At 44.9% G+C, this 17004-nt stretch overlaps 1 protein-coding gene across 2 annotated transcripts in view; it reads right to left on the bottom strand.

Moving 5' to 3' along the window:
* Positions 1 to 15810, bottom strand: part of LOC135552091 (protein Jumonji-like) — a 90760-nt gene extending 74950 nt beyond the window's left edge. For both annotated transcript variants that reach the window (XM_064983488.1, XM_064983489.1), the window contains exon 1: positions 15234 to 15810. In XM_064983488.1, the coding sequence (XP_064839560.1) occupies positions 15234 to 15278 (45 nt within the window). In that variant the 5' untranslated portion in view covers positions 15279 to 15810. The remainder of the gene's footprint in view (positions 1 to 15233) is intronic.
* Positions 15811 to 17004: the final 1194 nt, after the last annotated feature.

Genomic DNA, 17004 nt, shown 5'->3' with positions numbered 1-17004 from the left:
ATCGTTCCCAGTCCTCCTCCCACCTTCACACTACTGTCACTGCCAGAGGACATTGCCAATCAAAGTGTGACATGACAGTGCACCACTAGTCTCTTGCTCATCTGCTCAGTTGAAAACGTGCAAGTCTTTTTCCTCTGGTTCCTCCAAATCTCCTCTACAGCCAGTTCACTGCAGTCCAGCCAAGTCAGCGGTTGGTGGGGATTTTGATTTGAACCAGACTAACCAACTACGTATCCTCAATAGCAATGTTAACCACACACACAAACATAAATGGCATCCCTATTTTCTCGTTATTTTGCACACATTTTATTCCCTGACCTCTAGAACATCCTGTTCTATAAAAGCTACTTCGGAACACTTGGAAGATACTACATTGGAGTAGGCAGTTCTGTGGGAATACCTTTGACAGAGGAAGATCCCCTTGTTCTAGCCAATGTGACTATTGTTTTTCCTCAGGTTCACACACACTCATCTCCAATTTAACACGCGCAACTGTACCACCTTATCATGTCACATCGTAGGGAACTTCAATGACGTTATGAATAAAGGCTTCCGTGATATAGTATGAAACTCCATCTTCTTGCGTTTCGCCTCGTAGAATAAAGCCAAGGTTACGGAACAACCATAGAACACAGAAACCTTTGTTTCCATACCGTCACTTTCCCTCAGCTCCCACACACACACACACACAGTCTGCTCCCTGGGATCTCCATCCACATGATGTAATGCTTCGCTACAGACTCACACTACGGTCTGTTCTCTCAGTTTTTAGTGGCCAACAGACCAGGCTACCAGACAAAAACTGTGGCATCATCATGGGTCAAAGATTAAGAGCTACTGAGACCAGAATTTCTCCTGCAAATCAGCGATGTCCGTTTTCCATTTCCCCTTCATCGGAACTTCTGACAATTTTTTCTAGGTGGTTCTCTCATTAGTGAAACTCCTAACACCAGTCGTCCTGTCAGACTGCAGTGGGGTTACTCTTATCAGGTATCAGATTTCTGAATGGACAGTGTGGCATTGTGGGTCATCGGCCTAATGATGTAACCACCTGAACAGGAAGAGCAGCCAAAAGGTCCTGTCTGGTCGCCATGGTGAAAAACTGGACATTTCCCTGCAATGCTGCCATCTAGCTAACCCATAGGAATAAATGAAACCCTCCCTTTCATCAGGCCAGGACTGCAAGGAAGCTTCTCAACCACACCTCAATGGAACCTGGAAAAGTCACCCAACAGACTAGGGTTGGCTGGTCAGTCACCCACTTACAGGAGACTACGGTGACTTTCACGTGTGTGTGTGTGTGTGTGTGTGTGTGTGTGTGTGTGAGAGAGAGGGGGGGGTGGGGGGTGGTAGTGCCAGTCATCAGAAAAGAAACAAACTACTTCTGCTGCAGAGGTGTTAAGTCAAACCGTACTCTGGTTTTAGGCCCGGCTGCCAATCCAGTCAAAAGTTTGGACACACCTACTCATTCAAGGGTTTCTCTTTATTTGACCTATTTTCCGCATTGTAGAATAATAGTGAATACATCAAATATGAAACAACACATATGGAATCATGTAGTAACCAAAATCAAGTGTAAAACAAATCAAAATATATTTTATATTTGAGATTCTTCAAAGTAGCCACCCTTTGCCTTGGCAACTTTGCACTCTTAGTATTCTCTCAACCAGCTTCATGAGGAAGTCACCTGGAATGCATTTCAATTATCAGGTGTGTCTTGTTAAAAGTTAATTTGTGGAATTTCTTTCCTGCAATAGTAAAAATAAAAGAACCCCTAGAATGAGTAGGTGTCTAAACTTTGGACTGGTACTGTAAATTAAATACAGGAGCATTTCTGGCAGTTATCTTTGCATGAGTGTGCATGTTTGTGTGTGCCTGTCTGAATGCTGGTAAATGTGATCGTCTAAATTATGAAAGGAGGAGAAAAGAAGAGCAGAGACCGGAGGGATAGCTTAGTGACCAGGGTCTGTGGAACGCTCTAGTGAGTGAGAAAGAGGGGAGGAGCAGGAAGAGAGAGAGAGCCCTTACTGACAGAGTAGATTATTTCAAAGCCTGGTGTGGTGGAAACACACAGACCGGCTCCATGCTTCCTGAGTTGATGTTGCCATGCATGAGAGTTAAAAGACAGGAGTGTTGGCCACTTGTAGACTAAAAACAACATCCATTTGGGATTCCATGCAGTTTGATAAGGGTGATAGAAGCTTCAAATAATCTTGAGCCAACATTACACAGAAGTGGGGGACCTTGTGAAACTGCTGTTGTCTTATATTTTATTGATACAGTTCATTGATCTCTATTCAGCTTTACATTCAGGATATTTTACGTCAGCAGCAGATCAGGGCTGGATGGAACGGAGGGCAGTGGCAGTGCCATCCTGAGCTCGTTTCAGCTCCTATTAGCCATTTAAACACATGACAAAACCCAGGGGAGGGAGACTACCTTCCTACCCCCCCCCCCCCCCAAGCCCCTCAACCCCCAGAGTCTGGTTACACTGCTGCTCGCCTATCAAAAGCACTTTGTTCTGCCATGTAGACCTCAGCCAACTACACAGCAGAGTGAGCAGGGAGCTTGGCAGGGATTGGCCAAGGCATGTGGGTGGCTCCACCCATTCTCCCCCCATGCCCTAACAACAGCAGCATGCTGGTCTCTCCCTCTTTGCTTCCTTTCTCTCCTCAGCAGACTAACTGCACTCAATCTCTCTCCATCCAGTTCTGTCACACTCCCTCTGTTCATAACCCCTTTCCGGTCCCGTTTTGCCGGTCTGTGTGGAGAAGCCGTCATTATTCTCCAACGCCGATCTCCATTTCCCCCTCAACCCTATCACTCGTCAGTCCGTTTCATGTCTGCAGCACGACACTGAACAGACCCCTCCAAGCACAGGGGTTCAGCGGTCACACACACACACGCCTCCTGGGCCTCTTGCCTAGGGGCTCAGAAGCAGTGGGAAGTCAAGCTGGTTGCTGGCGGAAGGAAACACTGAACAGAAACACAGTAGAGAGGCTGAGACAGCAGAGGCATATTTGCTCTACGTAGGCCTGCTTGACGCAGCACAGCGCAGGGTTGACGAGGCCTCTGATCTGACCTACTTTTCAATCGTCACTACAGGAAGATAACGGAGTAAAAATGGCGGCCGGTCAGTTCCTCTGTGACTGCTCAGGTCCACATAAGACCAGGTGAAGCTCTGTTTCATCTGGTGAAGAGAAGGGTGGGGGTGGTCTGTGTCATTGTGGCTCTCCCTCCTTCCCCTCGTTGTACTACCTCGTTCCACTCTGAGCAGAGCGGCAACAAAGAAAGAGAGGACCTTCCCTTCAGCTCAGAAAGGTGTTAGCAGCAGCCTGTGTGTGTTCGCACGTACGTTACTATATCCAGCAATTTGTCCAGGCTGTACCATGGATAGCCCAGGTGGAGGCGGACAGCCCACATCTTAGGGAGTGCGAGCAGAACAGACACATGGCCCTCGAACACAGCTAGCATCAGGCTGAGCGGGAGCAAAGCTGCCTGGTCCACATAAATAGGAAGGTGAGGAATATGCTTCTCATTTGCAGAGTGACAGAATCATGCAGCAAGGTGTGAGAGGAGTGATGAGCAGTGGCTCTTTTGAGGAGATGGAGAAACAGGCTCTGACAGCCTTCCTCTACTGCGAATGGGCAGTTTAATTACTATTGATTCATTTTGTAGAAGTAGTACAAGAAAGGTCTAATAAAATAAGATTTGATTGTATGATGAATACATTGAATAAAGAATGAATTATAAGTTCACAAAAACATGGTGGTGTGTGTTCTTATGAGGATACCTTGTGTACCTGTCCTGTTCCTATTCCAACTTTCTTCTGTCCGTCGTGGCTTTAGAGAGGAAATGTTATTTTCAGCAGAGCACAGCTGTGCATATATCTCACACATCCCTATTCAGACAACTGCCTTTGTCCAAACAGCCTTGAAGAATAAAAGCCAGTTAGATGTAGACAATACATTGATACTGGGCTTGGCAATCCGCGTCAGTCCCATCCTCCTTTGCAAATACATACAACTACATTCAAAATCACGGCACATAAGACCTTTAAACATTGCACGTTTAACGCGTTACTCCATTGTTTGGCATAAGAAATATACAACAATTAAATAGGGCCAGCTGTCAATCAGCCATTGTAAGAGAAGCTGAATGAGTGAAGGTCCGGGTGCTTCCCAGATCCATGTTGTTGCTCAGAGTAGAATCACTGCTGTACAATCACTGGTCTCATATTACCATACAGTTGGCCTACACTACGCATGGCTGACCACACCGTTAAACACCAAACACCTGCAGACATCAGGTTAGTGGAACAGAAGGAACAGGTTCACACACACAAACGAAGGGGGGGGGTATGTGGCATTGTCACAGAGTCGCTTTCAGAACGGACAATGGCGGCATGGATGGAGAAGACAGGCAATGAACAACAGAGTGAAGGGGTGAGGAGAAACCACAGGGGGAAAAGTTTATAAAGTAGAACAAATAAAAGGCAGTAGTCGTTCTATACCTCACAGTTTGACCCTTGCACAGTCACTTTATTTGGTAAATATTTTCTTAGCTTTTCTTGAACTGCACTCTTGGTTAAGTGCTTGTCGTACGCATTTCACGGTAAGGTCTACACATGTATACGGCGCAGGTGACAAAGTTGGATTTGATTTGTATTGGAGTTATTTTCTCAGAGAGCAAAAGGAAACATTATATTAAAACTATTCAGCAAATCCTGTGAGACAGAAAGAAACACTTGGCCCTGAACACAAAACTGAAGCCAAGAGGGGTACAGGTATAGACGCCAAGACGTCCTACTGACTGATAAGGTGATAATCTAAATTTGGCTGTCAATCTGTGGGCTCACTGGGAACAGTCGTGTGTTTGAGGAAGAGACGGCTGCTTTTGGAATCAACTCCTCTGACAGGTTCTTCATACATCAATGCCCTCATTTGAGGAGAGAATATGCACACTGCAGAGTCAGACACTCAGCTTTTCCATGAATTAATGTCACAGGACTGAAATAAAACAGTATGGTTTAGACTAGCTTCTCTCTGGTGAGGCGGGAGAACATTAAACCAAACTAGCATGAAGCACTACTGTCTACCTTTATCAATGAATGAAAAGCATTCAGACCTTTATAAATTAAAAAGGCAAATAACCAGCTCCAATACAGCAGAACGGAGTATAGTCAAACTCAAATATCGGTTTCAGTGGCATGGACTGAAGAGAATTTAGAATAAATAGCCAACACAGCTGAGAAGGCTGTGCACAGACCACATTTACACAAACATTAGTGGTTCTATTAAACCTCATGGGATCCCCAAGACACAGTGGGCCGTGTCTAGACTTGACAGTTCATGCAGCTTTGGAGTTCTGATCAGAGTTCTGATCATGTAATTCTGAAAGCCTCAGGAGTCTACACCGACATAAATGAGTCTAGTGTCCAGTGTCCCCGGACTCCCTTTTGCCGGGCTATATTCAAACGCCAGTATGCATTCTACAAAACGGTGGAATAGGCTAAATTATAAAATCGCAACTGACGGCAGTAGCTAACCTCTGTAGTTCGCCAGCAAGCAATGCTAAAGGGATTGCAAACGAATGAGCATATATCTAGTCAAACAATTGAGTTTTTCCTTCTAAATATGAACTAGCTGGCGAGCATTGATGAGGCCTGCAAAAAAAAAAAAATGTTCCTCGCATGCTAGGAATGTATTTCTGGAGACTGGTGGGAGGATTGCTGGGCTTCACCCACTGTATGCGCTTCCGGTAGCTTGACTGTATTCAGACGAAGGAGAAAATCCCACACAACGCATCCCTGACCACCTGATGTGGTCAGCCAGATCTGAACACAATTAGACCACAAAGCGACTTTTGTACATCTAGACCAGTCTTTTCAATGCGATCTTTGTATTCTGTTAGCAGGAGTCGCATGGAAGTGTCAAGTGTAGACACGACCTGAGAAACTACAAGTCAAAGGCATTGTGAGTTTCTCTGGAGTGGGGAAAGAGAGGCAGACTGACAGTTTCACGGTACTGTGGTTTGAGGACAGACCGAACGGGGCACACATCTGTAGCTGTCGCTCACAAGCAAGCAGAGCGATTGACAGACAGGGGGATCCATGCAGCACCGTGCTTCCAGAGCCATGTTCCCAGTCAATTAGTAGTGGGGAGAAGAAAAAAAAAAACTAGGCTCATGGGAGAGCACATGGGGTAACAGGAGGGTTACGCTTACCCCAAAACATAGGAGTATTCTGCACTCTACAGCTCCCATCATGCACCATCACCGCGGTTGGGGAGCTGTGTTGATGCAAGCGTGAGGCCGGGCCCCAGCACAGCCAGTAGAGCGCTGACTGAGCTTAGAGACGCAAAGCTGCTTTGTTCCGTCTGTAAACGTCCAGGGTCAGAGGGTTCACAGCATACAAACGCTGTGCTTAACCCCTAACCGACCTACCAGCCATGTTCCAGGAACCAAAACAATAGCAGCAGAAAATGTCATTGGTTTTTCCTCAGCACTACGGTTACTCAATATAGTCGAGGCGTTTGACCATCATATTTCAACCGTATTCATTTTATTCACAAGCTATTCTCCTTTGACGTTCAAACAAAGTAGGCCTGAAAATGACCCATAACAATGGAATCTATTTCTCTGATGGAGACAAGTTATTTACAACAGGAGAAAAAAAGCCAGACAGCCAGCAGCAGCCGTGGCTTCAACAGATTCATGCCCCATAAAAATAGCGGTGGATGGATTTCAGAGAGTAGAGTCGCCTGCCAGATGCTGGGAGAGTAAATGATTGTGTTAGGTTGTAGTCGCACTACACAGCTCTGTTAGCTGGAGGAAAACAACTATCAAGGCCAACAGAAATTAAGTGGAGGATTTCATGTGGTTTAATGAAGCTGTGAGCTCTGCTCTCCTGCAGCAGGCCCAGGGTCACCAACAGGACACACTGTGAATGACAGATACAAGCAGCTAGCGATTAGCTGGCCTGGACTTTACAGGCCAGTTTGACTGGGAGGGAGAAACTTCAACTGTCACTAAAGCGCTCTCTTTCTGCAGAGACAATGAGTGGACTGGTAGAGTGAAGCTCAAAAGAGATGGCTGCAGGAGAGAAGGCTGAGTGTAATGCTAACTGTCAGGGAGATAAGATTAGCCGTTACTTTGCTGGTAGTGGAGGAGACCGCAACAGAACAGACAGTTGACAGGAAGCTGACCACAGAGGGGCCCCAGCCTGGCTCTATACCATGCTACTGCTCTGGGCTCACAAACGCTCACTGACATGGACATGCATCCAACGCAGTGTTAGCTTCTTACACCACAGCCTTTAAATCTAATAGCCAACAGAAACTAAGAGAAAAAGGTCCATGCCCGTATAGCCCAAACACATTTTTTGTATCTCTTGTTCTGGCAATGATCACACACTGTAGAAACGTCATTGGGAGGAAAGATGTTTGATATGCTTTTTACACAAACCACTGCTGAGAAAATCATGATGAAATTGGCCATTCAGAGTGCAGGGCTATATGACTGTAGATTACAGTGGGCAAGCCTACTCCCAGACACAAAGCCAGGTGTTTAGCGGAGCTGCTCGGGTTGTTTGGGGCTCGCAACACTAAAGCCCCTCGCTTGCACAGAGCTGCAGAAAACAGACAATTAAGAAGTGATTTTCACCTCATAGCTTGGCCCGTTTCCTCACAAAGAACCACACTGCAGCCTGGGGACTGGAGGAGAGGAGAGGCCCGGGGAAGGAGCTGCAGGAGTAGGACAGGGTGTAGTTACTGGGAGGCAGTGTACGGTGGGGCCGTGCGCAAAATATTATGATGTATGAGAAACGATTAGATCAGATACAGAAGGGGAGGGAGGGAAGGGTCCCCAGCAGACTAGAGAGAGGAGCAGCAGGGTTGATTCATACCTCTATCCCTTTCTCGCTCCTTCCTTCCTTCTCATTCTCTCCCTCTAGTTGGTAATTGAGCTCAAAGGGATCCCGTGGAGGTGAAATGTACTTTGTCTCAGGTACACAGACAAACCTGGTTGCCACGGAGACACCTAGTTACCACGGCGTCACCGCTTACAGGATCCTCTGCCAACGTCACAGTAAACAGGAGAACCAGTCACACACCTCCTGTCCTGTCAGGCCAAGTCACAGACAAAGCCACACACCAAACCTCAGAACACCAGCCAGTGGGTCTGGCAGATTGTCCAGTGATATAGGTACCTCAGACACTCCAAGGTTGGCAAACGGTTCCACTTAACTATGTCTGAGCACCAATCCAAGCGAGACCATTCAATACTCGGAGGAAACTAAATGGCTGCTTCTCCACCACTTGCTCTCCATTCAGGTAGTAAAGTAAATGTGGCAACAATGACTGATAGGAGTAATAATGGCTCAGTTGATTTCAGTGGAACTGTCATTTACAGTACCGGGTAGTGGTTCTGGTTTAATTCAAAATACAATAGTGTGATATTAAAGGGAACAGGCCTCAAACAGCTAGTTCTGTCAGGCAATGCCTTAGTTGTGAAATACTTGAAAGAGCACAAGAGTGTAAATTGCCACACATTTCATACCAAAGTCAGCCATGCCTCTCAGCCCGTTACCTACAACCACCCCTCAGTAGAGTCTGTGCAAAGCTACTTTACAGTCTAACTTCAGCTCTCTACTATGTTCAGACACTGGAGTGTCGTGTCTCAAAACAGACCGATGGACGCTCCATTCTGCCCAGACTCCAGCAGTTGCTATAGCAACGGAGTGGCTAGGCCCCCTCCGATGGCATGGAGAAATTTTTAAAAAACACTTCTGGTCACTATGGTAACCCTGTCTTTAGGTGACTCCCAGATTCAGTTTACATTACATGGCAGAGTTGGTTTGGATTGAACTTCTATGATTACCAACTGAAGCATTACTAAATATCATACTCTGTCCTCAGTCACACAGTATACTATAGGCCTAGATGACACCTATAGGCCTAAATGACTGTAGTGTAAATCTGCTGAAAATTACCAATGTAATGAGATTTAAGCAAGGCTGTACAGTATATGGATCTGACGTGAGCTACATATATTGTATGACGTGATCAACATTTAGATCAGTTTCCTTTACCCGGTCATTAGCAACGGTAAAGATCGAAATTCTTTAGTTCTCAGACTGTCACAGGTTGTGGTTTTTAGTGCTTCCTTTGGGAGGGTTATTTGATCCAGGGCCATGGGGCAGGGCCAGCCTTTCAGCCTGGGCTTTGGCCCCCTTCCCTCGGTGTACCAAACACTACAGTCCCCTGCTGTGAGGCCTAGTGAAAACTTAGCCGCTAGAAGTGCCATTAAAATGCTGCCATTGTGCAGAGAGGAGATCAAAGAGGCATTACTTTTGTCTGAATCAGATTTCTGACAATTCTTCTATTTTAAATATTAATCCCACTGTTGGGTCATAATGAACATCTGTCAACGTGCTTTATGAAACCACATATTGTGAATAATCTTTATAAGTTTCAGGCCGCCAAGACAACAGCAGAATGTGTAGCTAACCAAACTCCTGGCCTCGTGTTTAGCTGACCCACAGGGACAAAGCACAGGGTGCCTGTTTATGGTGAGAGAGGGAGAGGCAAGGTGAGGTATTCCAACAGTTTACACTACATCTATCTGGGGAAGATTCCAATGTTTCCTTTGGCAGTCTGAAGCCAAACAACAAAATGTGGGAAGAATGCAGCGAGAAGAAACCACCAAGGAGACGGATCTCCCGCCAAACAGATGAATACAAACACACTACAGACAAATATACACAAGTGTTGTAAGAAGCAAGATATCCCACCGCCAACCACTCCACAGCAGTTTAGAAGAGCTTCTCTGGCTAAGCGGGAGAGAACTGCCATAGCTTCTGCTCTCATGCTGATCCCACTGGAAACGGTGTCGCTCTGCTCTTTGCACCTGGCTGAGTAATGACACTGAGGGAATAAAACAACAACAAAAAACTCAGTATTCTATTACCAGACAAGATGGAGCAGGAGACGAATGTGTTTCTCATGGTGCTGGAGCACACAGAGCGATAACTAACTCACCTCCATTGACCTACATTTGTTTTGTTTTTTTTAACTACGGTCTCTTGCCTCCCCACCTTTGAGCTGCGCGAGTCCACCCCTCCTTCCCCCCTGCCACTCGGTCCCTACAAAACCAATGCAGCCCACCCAACTACTCCAGCAGTTTATAGTGAGCAGAGTACACACTGCAGCCACTTACTGCACAAGCTCATTACTGTAGTAAATCGAGAGGGGAGCTGCCACCCAGAGTTAGGCCTGTCCTCAGAGGGGGGGCTGGTTGAAAAGGCTGCATTAACATGCACCGGGGGAGAGGTCATCTTTCAGAAAACAACACAGGCTTGTTCAAGGGCCTCAAATGACTGCAATAAAAATGTAAATAAAGAGATACCTTCATCGTCAGAGTAAATATGACATCGGAGTAATGCTTTTGACTCAAACTTCTTAACCCGTGGATAAGTCAGTGTGCCAAGCTAACACGGCAGTGGCCAAAGGTCCCTGTGGGGCTCTCTGGCAGGAAACATATTATACAGCTACATATGAAATATATAACTATTATATACCACTACAAACATCATTGCATCACCGATTTATATAGAATAAATTGGTGGAAACCTAGATTCAAAACTCAGACATGAGTAAATACGAGTTCTATAAACCAGGTATAACACAGCTGTGTAATCTGATTGTCAACTATATTTAGACATAAGAGTATAATGATTTATAAATCATGTTGAATAACAATATATATCTAAAATAGCCTCCTCGTTGCCCATTCAGCAGCTCATCACGCACCAAGGTATTAGGAGTCTGTAACATGGATCAATATAGTCAGAATGGAACCTCTATTGCTTTATCCCTGGAGGCTTACTGCTGCCTGATGAAAGTAAGTCAGAGTGGTAGAAGGGGATCTCGAGATAATACCGGATTGACCGAGAGTGTATAACTGATGTGTCCAGCCCCAGCTCAACCATAGAAGCAGTCTATGCACTCACTCTCCGCAGGGTCGGCACAACACAGATGTTTCAGGTTTTCAACCTAACTTCAGTTTGCCCTAAAGAACAGATGTAGGGACTCTGCTGAGGCATCTTTTTATGCCTGCTACGTTAGGTTAGTGGTTGGATGGCAGGACTAATGGTTCCATTAGCCTTTACAGTCAGTAGAGACTCCCTAGAAGAAGTCTACCGCACTCTGAACACAACCCTCGCCAGCTGAATGGGCTCGGCCAAAGTGTCTTGTTCATAATGTCCTCCTTCCTCCCCGGTTCTACCCTCCAGTCACACCCATACAGCCTACCTACTACCGTCAAGTGTCCTCCCACCTCAGGGTTGAAGAATGTTGAGGCAAAACCAAAGACATCTAAAAATGCTGATTCAGCTCCTCCGGGATTCAGAACAGATAAGCTTTGGCTGCCACACACACACACACTGTGTAGTGCAGCTTGTGTCCCACTCAGGGCAGTCCAGCCAAACCCACAGGAGTAGGAAGACATAAATCATGGCGCAAAATTAAGCAGTGCATTCAGTGAGAATATGTGGTGTACTCGAGTCTCATACATAACATATATTCTGAATAGTCCTTCAATACAGCACTGTCAGACAGCCATCTCAGAATAATCACACATATGATAAGAGTATATTTCAGCACATGATTACAATATCAAACGGTACATAGGAGCACATCCTCCTCAGCACAGATATGGAGTCATTATCCATGGTACAGTCCCCCCCCATTTATATGATATCACAGCAGTTCATCTGCCTGGTACAGCATGTATGGCACTACCCTGGTAGTTTAATAAAATAGTGCATGAGCCTGGCTGGTAGTTTGCCCATCAAGTGTTTGATCTTATGAACAGAAAGGGAACTGTGGCCTTGTGCCGAGATGGTAACGGCTGATAAGAGAAAGGTCACATTACATAACAGGGTAACAGGGGCAGGGTGAAGTAAAGCTGTCGTAAAATCAGGGAGAGACAGAGAATAGGAGGCGATCTGCTGGCTGCAGCTGATCACTGGCGGCCCAAATTAAATCCGGCAGTTTGGGGAGCTCCTGTAACGACGCAGTAAAGTGGAACATTGTCTGTTGGCAGACAGCAAAACACTGAGAACTGAATAGAGCCATCAATAAATGCAACAGCATCAAAAGGCTGTCTGCCAGTTCCACTCTCTCCATGTAGAGCCGGCTCTCCATGTACTGTGGAGTCAGTGGTCCCGCCAATATAAAGGAGGAAAAACCAAGATTAACACTAAAACTGCTTGAGCAAGAAGTTGGAAGGTAGTGGTGTTGAATGAGGTGTCTGAAACCTTCCCGTTGAAACCTACCTCACAGCATCTTACTGGCCCGGTTACAGTGTCAATGTTCCTCAGAGCGGAACTGTGAACTCTGCTGTGTTACACACACACGAAGAAAACGAGGATTTAAAAAAAGACCATCTGCATTAAAACAGAAGGTTAAATGAAGCACATTCAGGCTCAGACCCACAAACTCTCATGGGTGGATATGAGGCACAAATTTAAATAGTAAAGCTGAAGGCCTGGGGAGGGGAGGGAGAGAGGGGACGGAACTTTTACAGGCCTCGACCCCGGCCCCCTCTATTTTTGTTTCCTCTTTTTGTGCTCCACACACTGCGGTGGATTTTTCAACTTGGCCCTCATCAGTTGTGTGCCTGATGAAACAAACACTGACAGCTTCTTTACATTTGTAAAGACCCCTGCAGCAGCTGTGCTTATCCCACCACACAGCCAAGCTCTATCCCAGCACACAGAGGCCAGCCCAGCGCCACAAAGCCTGAATCAGAGGCAGCTCTAACCCACCACACATCCTGATAACAGCCTAGTCAGGACAAAATGGCCCTGGCTGCACGTCTTCTCTCAGTGGTATGTTCAGTTAAACACCACATATCTAGCAAACGCTGCTACCCAAATGAGTTATTACACCACCGCCAAATTCTCTGAATATACAGATATATAATTTCAGAGAGAAAGAGTGTTTTTGCCTCTAAAATAAAACATTTTTTTTTTTTTGGGGGGGGGGGGGGGTTACCTTGTCTTATCAAAGGAGTGGCAACTGCCTTGTTTGCATTATAAAGTGTTTTTTCCCCTGACGTATGAACTTTAATAACATGGATGGAGCACATGGGGGATATTCACAACTCACTCTTTTCCAGTGTTCCTGAGGAGCCAAGCATGGCTAATTTTCTAACGCTAATTAAGGGGACGTTAAATCAGAGGGGCCAAGAGTTGTTCTGGGGGGGGGGGGGGCGTTCTGAGTGGGGGGCCCCTGGGGGCCTGAGGAGAAGGGGGGCACCTCCAGGTTGTTTTGTTGTTCGCATGGTTTGGTCCGACCAGATTTTTACCCCAGCTGCTGCAGCTCAGCAGATGTGACAGCCATGTTCTGTGCAGTCCAATTCCACACACACATAGCCATATAAGCATACATCTATAATTACATAAGTTATGAATAAAATATCAGACCATTTTAAATTTCATTCTTGAGATTTCCCTAGCGTCCTTTTCGTTTGTTAAATTAACTCACCTGTCCCAAAGAAAGTTGGAAATGTAGTGCATTGATTACTTTAGCATTGCAGTGAGAGTTGAGTATGTTAGGGAAAAATAGTATCACACTCCGGGGAAAGCATTGAGTATATAGACTAACTATATGCTTAACACTTCAGGAAATTAGTATTATTTCACCTCATAATATGTAAAAGTATAACGTTTTAATCAGTTAGAGTGGTATGTTTGGGAAAGGCCAAATTCACACCTTATGAGGGTCCCACTGTGCTTTGATAACTCAAGTGTTGTGGGCCACAAACAGCAGACCCACACGTGGCCAAAATGTTTTGAGATTAAATATATGGAAATAAAAACGTACATAATCTGAAATTATGTTATTATTCAAAGTAGTTCATAATAACTTCACATTGTTTCCACGTGAGGAAAATTCACACGAGGACACGCAGTAACGTGAGGGTTAAAGTCAGCCAAGGGATGTGCCAGTGTCTCCGTTTGAGAGAGTACGTCATTGGTTAGTTTACGCCTGTTTTAAAACTATTTAAAATATCCGAAATCTTTTGGGTTACAGAGGGTAAAAATCTTGAAATTACCTAAATTGGTATAGCCCCTTTGACAAATTCGCCGGTATTAGGTAGTTGCAGATAGAAAATGGTCGCTTCTTGCCTCCCCTTCAAAACGAACCTCTGCAATGCGACTGAAACACCACCTCTTTAAAATTGAACAAAAAACAAGTTCGCATTTAATCTACTATCCCCTTTAACACTTCGTTCAGCCGCATCCAGAGTCTCCCGTCTGCTTAAACATAAATGCGGATTTAGGGGAAAAAAAATGTCCGAGAAGCTTTAACATTCTGACTCAGCAAGCTCAGGCTGCAATATATTCAATTCCCTGGGGTAACAGACGTGCAACACAAAATTAAAATTCAGACCCTTTATCGCATATCAATGTTAGTAAACCAACAGACAAGCAACTCCCCCTGAGCGTTCCACTACGATTGTAAAATGATTATAAATTCTTCGCAAATGTTAAATTGCCTAACCCCTGCGTCCTCTCCCTACCGAGAAAATTAAAGAGCCACAGTCCACTCGTAATGGTCGGACCTTGCTTTTTAGTTACACTCAAGTCACCATAACTAAAGTGAATGTTGTTGTGATCGCCAACAGCAAAACAAGTGTTAATTTATAAATGCCACAGTGTATAGAGGGCTGCTCAGGATGGGGGTATGCAACCCGGAATCAGCCATGGGAGATATGGCGGTCTCTTCATGGCTCTGAAAGGGACTAAAGGAGAACATATATTATGAAAACAATTAGCCAGCTCCTGTGGAAAATTCTGACTTAAGTTGTGTGAGGTTTATTGATTTATCGTACAGTGATGAGTCCTCAATGCGCATTGCCCTTCCATTGCGAGTTAATAACCAAATAAATAGCTTTGTCTTATGTTGAACAACTGTAGCAACACAGACACTGTATAAATATAACAGACTATTTCAAATCAAAGACGTCTAATTGATAACACATTCTACAACTTCAATATCTGAAAGGCAATTCGACCCCAATAGGCCACAGCTGTGTAATGGTAACCTTCCTACTCCGTGATCGAAGTGGATGCATTTTCTTCGAAACGGGCGAATTGAACGTGCAAACTTGTAAAGGTCAAATTATTTTATGCACATAAGGACAATAATATGAAAGTAAGTACTCACGTATTTCTTTTGGATGATATTCCTCTTGGGTCTTTCCTTGCTCATTCTGCAATCCAAAATATTTTGCTAAAGAGAGAATGGCCACATGAATTTCTTTCTTTGACTCTCGCTTCTCCCGGAGCACACCAAACACAATTTAAATCCCCGGTCTGTTGGGAGCTCTCTGGCTTCGTAGAATCCTCACTCTGGATTTCCCTCGACGATCTGGTTTTCGTCGTTAGATTCCAAATTAAAGGTCCACGGCGAACAGAGACAACCCAAAAACAAACTCACGTCGGCATAACATACTCAAAACAATTCACAACAAATAACTTCCATTCGCAAAACCTCCTCGGCGTTCTCTCTCCCGGCTATCCTGACATGAATATTCTAAAGGTATTAGTCTTGTTATAAAAGTCACATCTTGTTTAAGAAGAGGATATCAATCGAACCAAATAAATAAATAAAATAAAAAAGGTTCGATGTCCCGTTTTGGCTGGAGCTATAAGACGACGACTGTTGGCTACTCCAGCGCCGCTGCTATTCTGAACGAGGCGAGCTTCTTTCTTCCCCTGGTTCAGCCTATCACATCCGTTACCATGGACAGCGGCAACTTTAAAAGACCGTTTTTCGGGCACCGGGTAAAAATTATTTTACAAAACGGGAGATGAATAATATATCACGGATAAAGTAGCCTACTTTGTTTGAAGGAATCGGATCCCCACACGTAGGCTAGTTGTTTCTTTGAAAATGACAAGTTATCACGTGTTTCCTATTTCTCCTCAGTGGCTTGAGCTATCAAGTGAAACGCTGATCTGGATTCCATTCATATTTAGTGTGCAAATTAGCAACCTTGTTTCAAGCCCTCAATCTATGTAATGGCAATGCTACAAATGAATAAATAATATGTTGCCAAAGTAAATACTGTTTTTAGCCAACAGGCCTACATTCACCTTCAGAGTGGCATTGTGCATTGAGGTAAGGAAGGTGAAGTCAAGTAAACCTTCCATCACAGCTACCTTATTATGTTTGGTAATCTTATAAAATGTAAACATGATTTTTTTCCCTAAGATATTAGATTTTCAAAACTTGCTTCCTTGTTAAATTCCCTCCAGCCGTGCACAACTTCTGTCAGACTCACTAAACACCGTTAAGAAATGGTCACCAGAATCCAAAATTATTGTACAGGACTGCTTTTGAGACTAACATTGACAAGCTAACCACCTCCATCACTGGAAAATGCATTGGCTACATTGTCCCCACATGAGTGTTCGTTGCTTCCCCAATCAAACGCCCTGGATTAACACTGAGGTTGGCACTAAATTAAAGGACTACACAAACCTGAGGCTACTGCCAAAGATATGAATAAGTACAAGACGTCCTGCTATGACCTCCACAGAGTCATCGAACGAGAAAATGGACAATATAGTAATAAGGTGGAATCAAGCCTACACAGGCTCTGACGCCCGTCGCTTGTAGAAGGGGCTTTAGTCCAATACGGATTAAAAAGGAAAAAGCAACCGTGATCTGCCCAAAGATGCCTTTCTACCGGACGAACTCAATGCATTTTATGCACGCTTTGACAACAACACCATGTCGGGTGTGAGGGCCATCACCAACCCAGAGGATTGGGTGATCTTGCTCTCTGAGGCCGATGTAAGAAAAGTCTTTAAGCAGGTCAATAGCCGCAAGGCCGCGGGTCCAGACAGTATTCTGGGGGCACGTTCTCAGAGCATGCGCAGAACAGCTGGCAGGCATATTCATGGTAATATTCAACTTCTCCTTGTCCCAG

This window comes from Oncorhynchus masou, chromosome 13 (assembly GCF_036934945.1).
Source record: "Oncorhynchus masou masou isolate Uvic2021 chromosome 13, UVic_Omas_1.1, whole genome shotgun sequence".
Classification (NCBI taxonomy): domain Eukaryota; kingdom Metazoa; phylum Chordata; class Actinopteri; order Salmoniformes; family Salmonidae; genus Oncorhynchus; species Oncorhynchus masou.
Note: the sequence above shows the minus strand (reverse complement) of the source record. Positions and strands in the feature narration are given on the sequence as shown.